The sequence below is a fragment of the Sinocyclocheilus grahami genome, unplaced genomic scaffold (assembly GCF_001515645.1).
Source record: "Sinocyclocheilus grahami isolate Dianchi unplaced genomic scaffold, SAMN03320097.WGS_v1.1 scaffold3.1, whole genome shotgun sequence".
NCBI lineage: Eukaryota > Metazoa > Chordata > Actinopteri > Cypriniformes > Cyprinidae > Sinocyclocheilus > Sinocyclocheilus grahami.
Window position 1 is genome coordinate 4,673,232 of NW_015505182.1, and position 9,846 is coordinate 4,683,077.

Sequence of the window (9,846 nt, forward strand, 5' to 3'; positions counted from 1 at the left end):
CCGATCTATATATACACCTTGCTACGTGTACTGCGTTAGGCTAACCGAGACTTGTCATTTGCACTTACAGTATATATTGTTGCTCTTTTGTTAGTTTTGACTGCTCTTATTGTCCTCATTTGTAAGTCACTTTGGATAAATGACTAAATGTAAATGTAAATGTAAAATTCAGTTTGGCCACTGGAACAGCCTGCATAGTGAATCAATACCCACCGTATCTGTGTTTGATTAATCAGCCCGTTGACTGTATCCATAACGATTTATTCCTGTTTTATCTTTTTACATGCTTTCTTTGTTCCTCTGATTTGTTGGCGATAAACCCATCCAATCCAAAACAAAACAAAAATGCACTATGAAATTCTCATATCTATCATCTCATGTGTACCCGTCCAATCCCCTCACACACTCACTGTACACGTATGCCTCCATCTACTGCAACAACACATAGAATCCGGTTGGTTTGTAATTTTCTCTCGGCTTCTAATGCATCCATTACCCAAAGTGCTTCTCTCTTCCCTCCCCACTTTCCTCAAAGCATGCGCTTCCAGTATGATGACCCATTACCCCAAAGATGCTTGACAATTGGATATTTGTTAACATGTTAACATGGTAACATGGTAACAGCATGTTAACACTCATAATATTCTATTAGTAATTAAAAACACTAGGACTGGGTGGTATGATGGTTAAAAAAAGTGTCAGTTATACCATGGTAGTTTTATCCACACAGCTATCGTTTTGTGGGTCAAAATAAGGAAACGCTGTTGTGTGGATATGGTTTGGAGCTTAGAAATCCAGAATAAACATTACTACAGGATTATTTATTAACCATTTTTTCATCACATTTCCAGAAACACAACTGCATTGTCATGTAGACTTTTACAATGATCTAAAATTACTCATGTAAGCATTTGGTCATAACGTCCACCCTAATACAAACACACTTACATATAAGTACAAGAGCCAATATGTAGTAAATTAAAGTAACTTTAACCAAATTAACATAGAGGTTTACCTAAATGTATTCACAAGAGATTCAGACAAATTTCAATAGCTTACTCTTGCTCTTATTGACCTGTAGTTCTAATCTGCCTGGTTACCCACTGACCAATGAGAGTTTTAGTTTTGGCTTATAAAAATGCCTTTACACTTACACAGGTAGTCACAGACATCACTGAATGCCATGCACTTTAGCAAAAGCTGCATGATGACTCTTATTCTTTCATTACCTTATCTTTTCTCATCTCATCTGACTGTTTTGCACTACTGTAGTTCCTCCTCTGTATGGAAGAGGGTGCTGCATCTCACTCAGAAATTTGTGTATGCTGGAATGGGGGAGTGATCCTCAATAACCTGTCCACACAGTTGAGACGATTTATTATTTATTGTACCATGCCTGAACTCAATATTTCGAGCGATTGTGTCAGTTGCGTTTAAAATGCAACACTGAAATATTGAGGAAAAAAAAGACTGTTGGCTTGAACATTGTGTGGACTGGACCATTGAGAATTACATGACCAACACAGCCAATCCCCATTGGCTAATGTTGTCGGTATTCTACTCCGTATGCCTGTATTTGCTAAAATATTATAGTGCATCAGGCTGCTTTCATACTGTGCCTTGCCTGTCTCAGCAGATCAGTGCATTTGATTAAAAAAAGTTTATGCTTTAATATATGATTGGATGATGACTGTTACAATTTATTGATTGTTTTTCTTAAGCCCCTCCTGAATTAATTTGGTCCTTTTTTTAAGATTTTATATTTCATTTTTAGTGTCAATTCCATTTTAAGCTTATTTTGTACATTGTGTATTTATATACATTTAGAAAGAAAATATTTTTATACTTTTATGTATTACTTTAACCCACTTTCTCTCTAAATTATTATTTCATTTTTTATTTGAAAAAAAGAAAATTAGATTCATCATCATTAAGTAAACTGATTGTGATTTATTTTCTCTCTTTCACATGCTGTCTCTTGCATTCTTTTCTCCCTTTTCTTCTGGAACATTCTCCTCTGTCTCTGTTTCTACATATGTCTCAATCTAATCTCCCCAGGATAACTTCATAAACCTGAGTTTTCTGAGACTCTTCCGAGCAGCACGTCTCATTAAACTCTTGAGGCAGGGCGAGACCATTCGCATTCTGCTTTGGACCTTCGTTCAATCATTTAAGGTACAAAAAGTCATACTTTAATGCCTACAGTCACACATCCACACCAATTCACATGCGGGACAAAAGTTAAGATAAATGCAAGACATTTTTACACCAAAATCTTCACATCAAAATGTCAGGCACTCTAAAGTCCCACCTTAGAGTTAAAAAGAAGCAATTTTTCTCCTTGAGAAATATTTCTTTGCATATTTTCTACATGTAATGAAAGTGTATAGCCAACTGTGCTGCCTAAAAAAGTTAGAGTAAATGTCCATGATTCATTGAAAACAGTTTGGAGACTGGAATTAGTTATTAGGCATCTGAGCATTCTGTAAATTGAGCTTATTTGAACATTTAAAAAAAATACATTGTCCAAAAATAATCATTGCAGTGCATCATTTCATGCAATATTGCAATACCTGTAGATGTAGAAATGTGTTTTTTAATTCGACGGTAACTTTGATACAAGCAAAGTGACAATGCACTCAACCTATTTTACAGTGTGCACATCTGTAAAAACACATACACAGACTTTCAGACCAAACTTCAAAATTCTGTCCAATTTCTTTCTCCTTTCATGGTCTTTCTATCTACCATTTACAGGCTCTGCCGTATGTGTGCCTGCTCATTGCAATTCTGTTCTTCATCTATGCCATCATTGGCATGCAGGTAACAGCTGTTCTGTTTGAAATGAGTTTTAACATCACTGTGGGTTTTTGAAAATCAAAATAAAGACAAAATTATCCTAATTAAGCATCTTTCAACAAGTTCAGAAGTGGCATAAGGTTGCTGAGAGATCTCATCTGAGATCAGTGATGTGTGCAGTAGTTTTATATTTTCTCTCTGATTCTGTAGTTGTTTGGGAACTTGCGGCTGGATGCAGAGGAAGGTAGTGCGATCAATGAACACAATAACTTCAGAACCTTCATCATGGCCCTGATGCTCCTCTTCAGGTCGGCCTTGTGTCTTTACCAGTGTTATTTTAGTATATAAAAACTATATATACTGTATATAGTTTTTTTCTACTTAGCTTTAATTAATTTTTCAGATTTGTTTTTTTAGATTTAAGTTTTAGTAATTTTGGTTTTAAATTAAAACTTTTTATTTTAAGGAACAATACTTTTTTTCACTCCAAAATATTCATAGCTTAATTTTTAGCTAAAGATTTAGTAATTTTGTTTTTTGCTTTTTTTAAAAAAAATCTATACATTTCTGTTTAGCATTTTTTTTTTTTTTTTTCAGTTTTAATTATTTTATTTTATTCTATTTTAGTTTTAATTTTATTTTATGCAAGTTACTTGCAAAAGCAGGTTTTAAATTAAAACTTTTTATTTTAAGGAACAATACTTTTTTTCACTCCAAAATATTCATAGCTTAATTTTTAGCTAAAGATTTAGTAATTTTGTTTTTTGCTTCTTTTTTTTTTAAATCTATATATTTCTGTTTAGCATTTTTTTTTTTTTTTTTCAGTTTTAATTATTTTATTTTATTCTATTTTAGTTTTAATTTTATTTTATGCAAGTTACTTGCAAAAGCATTATTTTCAAGTATTTCATGTGTTAAGTATTTCATCTAATATTTATGTTTTATTTCACCTTTAAATGTCATGTATTTGTATGTTTTGGTAACAGGAGTGCCACAGGCGAGGCATGGCATGAGATCATGCTGGCATGTCTCGGAGGAATGGACTGTGATGAAAACTCTGGGAACGAGGGGTCAGAGTGCGGCAGCAACTTTGCGTATGCCTACTTTGTCTCTTTCATCTTCCTCTGTTCTTTCCTGGTGAGAACAGCCTCCACCTGTTTCTTTTCGCCATCCTTTACCTTAATCCCACTTTTTTTACACTTACCTTTTTCTCTCGGAGATGCATCTATTCTTTATTTATTGCTTCAAACATTAAATAATTAATTCTGTATGTTTTGGTGCTTGCATTGTGGGGGTTGTATTTGTGTTTAGATGCTGAATCTCTTTGTCGCTGTCATCATGGATAACTTTGAGTACCTGACCAGGGACTCCTCCATTCTGGGTCCACATCATTTGGATGAGTATGTCAGGATTTGGGCAGAGTATGACCCAGCAGCCTGGTGAGTTAAACGTACACATCTTTTACACTTTTTCTCCCACTCAAACACACAAAACCACACATTTTATTCTTTTAGGCACACATGCAACCATTGATTTTTACCTTTAAATTGTAGAATGGAAAACCTAAATCACCTAATACTAACAGTTTTTAAAAAGGAAACATGTTCACTGCAAGCTAACAAACACTGTAACATTCTAAAGATTCTTTATTTTGTCACAGATATATATGTGCGCACAAACTAACTCAAAAACCAATCATTCTTCTCCATAGCTGCTGGCCCAGAGCCTCTTACATCTTTTGTTACTGAAAACATCCCCAGAATGTCCCATAGTACTGTCCACAGTCACTCAAGACAAGGCCCTGACAAAATCTCAAAATACCTAGTGTTTGTCTTTATATCCCTCCTACTTCCCCCCCCGTCCCAGTGCTTGCCTCATCCTCGAGTGCTGTTCTGTAGGAGCCCATGGAGTTGGTCTGAAGGAAAGGATTCCTTTCCCCAGCCCTGAGAAACCCTGTTTACCCTGTTGACAGTGCACATCCGTTGATGATGATTGAGCAAAAGAAGGTTTAACGATTGAACCAGGATTGTGCGCCATTCAGAATATAATTAAAACCTTTTTTTTTATTATTATTATTCCAGATCAGTTCTTGAATTTGAATTGAATTTGAGTTACGGTACCAAACAAGATGTAGAATTGCAATTTGAATTTGGATGTTTATAAATAGCACTGAAATTAATCAAAATTCATATAACTAAAAGCAAAGCTAAGGTTTATAGGCCTGATGGATGGATGGCTGTCTATAGACATTTGATTTTACTAATAGTGTATATTTCATCATATTAAAGAAATTAACTCCAACCAGGTTGGAAAGGCATTTAATTTCCCACAATGCATTACTTATGTTGAATTTCTTTGAATTACAGTTCAGTACATATCTCTTCCTGTCATTCCAATTTAAATTCCTATTCATCTTTCTGTGGAATGTGGCTAATTCAATTCAAACTCATGAAATGCAAGGGAACCAATTTTTTAATTCTGAATTTTGCATAATCCTGATTTGAACAAATGCTTTCATTCAAAGAGTCAGAAAGAAGGATAGAAATTGCATTTTTACTACAGTATACGTGATTTTCAACATAAAAATCAAATATATTATACGAAAAACATCTTTAATGTGAAAAAGAATAATGGAAAAACTGAGTGCAACAAAGGGTAGAAAAATGTTTTTTTTTTTAAATCTGCTAAAAAAAAATTTTTTTTAAATCCCCCCCCAAAAGAGAAAAAAATATATATATGTGTGTGTATAAAAACTGCAGCAAGAAACCGAGGAAGTGATTTAAAAGAACATAAGCAAGAGAGAGCTGAACATGAGACCCTGTGCATGGCAGATTCTGACTTCACAATGACTTAATTCTCCCATCTTTATGGCTCAGGTGTGCATGGCAAACATCTTCACAGACAAGCTGTCGCAGCTTATTTCTGTACTTGCCACTGCATACAAACGTTAACAAAATACACCTCATGTATTTTGACTGGTAAAGCCCACATAGCTGTCGCTGTATGCAGTTCAATTAAGTCATTGGACTTGCCAAGATGAGAGAGCCTCTCATGTGCACGGTCATATCGGTGGATTCGTTTACTCCGCACCGCGATGGGGGGAGGATTCAGAACAGCACTAAAGATCATTCAGGGACAGCTTCACCATTTTTTTTTACTCAAAATTTGATCTGGTTATTTCATTCACATGCATAGGTTGGGTTTATTGACTGGATTTTGACATGCATTGAAATCTCGGATACAGTAACCCTCACATGCATGTTTAAATGTATCCAAGGCAATGGTCCAAGTCTGGATTGTGGAAGTGAAATATAGCCGGTAAAATTCCTTTAGAAGTACATGAGCATTAATTTCAAATGTCCATAGCATGCATGTATGAATTTATTTATGTATTTATTTTTTTGTAATTTTAATTTAAATTAAATGTCAAAAAAAATTGTTTTAAAAAAAGACTCTTGCGTCTTAAGGTCATTGCACAATGAGTCCGAAATTATCGTCTGAAATTTTCGCACGTTAAAAAATAAATACGACTGCACGTTGTGTCCATCATCTTTACACACTGCCTCTGAAACTTTCGTCCGTCATAAAAAATTAATCAGGTCAGGTTTGGATCAGGTTCGATTTTCTGCATTTTCGCATGCATAGCAAGCATTTTGATAGGAAAGGATGACGAATGAGAGGGGGAAAAGAGAGTCAAAAGAATGAGAGTCAGTGTGCAAGGACCTTTAGTGTTTACTCATTTTTATGTCAAAATTGCTGGGTTTTTAATTACTCCTCATCTCAGTCTTATGAAAAGGGTCCATTGCAGGAAGATTCTAGTCTTTCGTATGACCTAAACATGTCTGTTAGCCTAAAATCGGTTGGGCTGTCCTTTGAATGATCTGGTTTTCTATCGGTTTGAGGCAATGGAACAGCCTCACTGGGTTTGGTCTGTGATTTGTCAATGGATATGTGTGCTTTTATTCTCTTGTTCTTTGTGCTCCTCTTCTTGTTTCTCTTTTATTCCCTCTTCCTCTCCACCTCCTCTTTGGCTCTCTGGCTCTGTTTCTTCTCTCTTTTCCTGTGTGTGACCCCTCTCTAACCTCCCTGTATTCTTCTTGCAGCGGGCGCATTCATTATAAGGATATGTACAGTTTATTGCGGGTTATCGACCCCCCGCTGGGCTTAGGCAAGAAATGTCCTCATAGGGTGGCCTGCAAGGTTTGGATCCTACTAAACAAAAAACTTAAGCACCTGCTCGCATTGAAGACTGGAATGAATGTTGCTTTTCTTTTTTTATGTTTTCTTTTTCAGTTTATTTTTTACTCTTCTCCACAGTTTTTCTTCTTTGACTTGAAATTCATTTTTGTTATTTTATTTGCCATCTCTATATGCATTCTGATATGACAAATGAGAATGTGCGGGACAATGCAGACACCTTTTTAGAAGCATGACGTGCACTGCCATCGACAGCCAAGTCTGTATGAATCTCTCTGTGGAATGAATCACTCTAAACAGCCAATCAAAACAAAACAAAAAAAAAGAAAAAATTAATCAGTTATTTTGTTTGTTTTTTTCTTTCTGCTTGCTGTTGAACCATGCCTTGGCAAACTGGGTGTAACAGTGTGCATTGTTCTTGTTTGGGGACGAAGTGAGGGTTGGGGATCAGAGGACTGCATTGACGTGACTACCATAGTTCACCACCAAGCAGCGGAGCTTTTCTTTGCCTGTTTGAAGCCCCACTGCAGTTCTATGGGACCGTCCCACGATCGCATAGAACAGTGTTTTTACTAGGACTAAAAACCAGCGTCCCCTCCTCCTGTTTAACCTCCAGCCAACCAAGAGCTCTCACGCTCTCAAAACCCCGCCCCTCGCCCAGACCAAAACAATAACCTATGTGATTGTAAGGATCTGAGTGCATCTTTGTGTGACAGTTACATATAGCCATTTTACATGTCACGTTCATCATATTAAGGCTATGAACCTTAGTCAGGGTAGAAGGCATGTTTAGTTTGAGGTGAATGATTACAAAGCCATTTATTGTCTGTTTTTTTTTCATACGAAATATCATGTGTCATCAAGAACAGCATGCATTTGAAATAGAATATCATTAATTATACGTGTGTAATTTATTTATTAAAATAGACATCAGTCTTTACTGTCTCTTTTGCATCTTTATTATATAAAATAACTAGTGCTGTCAAACGATTAATCACGACTAATCACATACAAAATAAAAAATTTTGTTTGCATAATATATGTTTGTGTTCTGTGTATATTTATTATGTATATATAAATACACACACATACAGAATATATTTTGAAAATATTTACATGTCTATATTTATATTCATTTAATTTATAAATATATTTAATATATAAACATAACATTTTTCTGAAATATATACATGCACATGTGTGTATTTATATATACATAATAATAAATATACATATATTATGTAAACAAAAACTTTTATTTTAGATGCGATTAATAATTTGACAGTACTGAAAATAACAATTATATATAATTTTTGTATCTTTTGAGCAGTAGTGTATTTGAGGACGTGTGTACTTGAAAGTAATACAGACAATTTGCACGTTCCTGAGGAGCATGCTCCTTAATTATGCAAGTTGTAAGGATCTGAGTGCATTTTTGTGTGACAGTTACATATAGCCATTTTACATGTCACGTTCATCATATTAAGGCTATGAACCTTAGTCAGGGTAGAAGGCATGTTTAGTTTGAGGTGAATGATTACAAAGCCATTTATTGTCTGTTTTTTTTCATACGAAATATCATGTGTCATCAAGAACAGCATGCATTTGAAATAGAATATCATTAATTATACGTGTGTAATTTATTTATTAAAATAGACATCAGTCTTTACTGTCTCTTTTGCATCTTTATTATATAAAATAACTAGTGCTGTCAAACGATTAATCACGACTAATCACATACAAAATAAAAAATTTTGTTTGCATAATATATGTTTGTGTTCTGTGTATATTTATTATGTATATATAAATACACACACATACAGAATATATTTTGAAAATATTTACATGTCTATATTTATATTCATTTAATTTATAAATATATTTAATATATAAACATAACATTTTTCTGAAATATATACATGCACATGTGTGTATTTATATATACATAATAATAAATATACATATATTATGTAAACAAAAACTTTTATTTTAGATGCGATTAATAATTTGACAGTACTGAAAATAACAATTATATATAATTTTTGTATCTTTTGAGCAGTAGTGTATTTGAGGACGTGTGTACTTGAAAGTAATACAGACAATTTGCACGTTCCTGAGGAAAAAACGACTTGAAATCTCATCTGACCATTTAGACAGAGATTGAAAAACATCAGATTTCAAGTGTTTTTTATTTGTTTGGTTGTTTGTTTAATTGAAAATGGCATCTACGCTATGATCTAATGAACAGACTTCCTCTATGGTAGACATTTTGCGAAATGTAATTTAGTTATGACCTCACAAAGCTTTGCTGAGACTCCCTTGACTCCAGTCTCTTCCTTTCACTTTCCTCACTCTTATTGTTTCCCCTCATCTCAAACAAACAGCATTCTTATTGTTCTCTCTTTCTCCTCTCAGACTTTCTCTCTATCCATTGCCAAGCACACCACTCCCCCCTTTCTCATTATTTTTATATGTGGTACACATCTCATGGCTTTCCAGTCTGAAGTGAACTAACTTCTATACCTGTTGCCCCCTAATCCAGTCCTACACCTCTCGGTGTACAACACAGCCATTTTTTCCTCTTTAACTCCGTAGGGAATGCCACCCCTTATCTGACCTTCAAAAAAAACTGCACCCGTTTTGCATCGAGAGATCAGAAAAAAGCACCAAAAAAAGCTATGCAATTAACCCTATGAGATATCACCCAAAGAAAAATAAAGATGCTAAACAAACCCAAAAATTCATGTGGTCAATGAAAGATCAAATGATACTCTCTGTGCGCGGCTGCACTGCTCTTGTTCTGTGAGGGGTGGGGAGGGAGGAGGGGGGGCATGCAAATGCATGCTGCAT

At 34.7% G+C, this 9,846-nt stretch overlaps 1 protein-coding gene across 1 annotated transcript in view; it reads left to right on the forward strand.

The window, feature by feature from the left end:
* Positions 1–9,846, forward strand: part of LOC107570979 (voltage-dependent P/Q-type calcium channel subunit alpha-1A-like) — a 55,243-nt gene that overhangs the window by 27,223 nt on the left and 18,174 nt on the right. The window contains exons 29-34 of the mRNA XM_016257295.1: positions 2,059–2,175; positions 2,758–2,823; positions 3,010–3,107; positions 3,786–3,936; positions 4,111–4,238; positions 6,903–6,999. Of these exons, the coding sequence (XP_016112781.1) occupies positions 2,059–2,175; positions 2,758–2,823; positions 3,010–3,107; positions 3,786–3,936; positions 4,111–4,238; positions 6,903–6,999 (657 nt within the window). The remainder of the gene's footprint in view (positions 1–2,058; positions 2,176–2,757; positions 2,824–3,009; positions 3,108–3,785; positions 3,937–4,110; positions 4,239–6,902; positions 7,000–9,846) is intronic.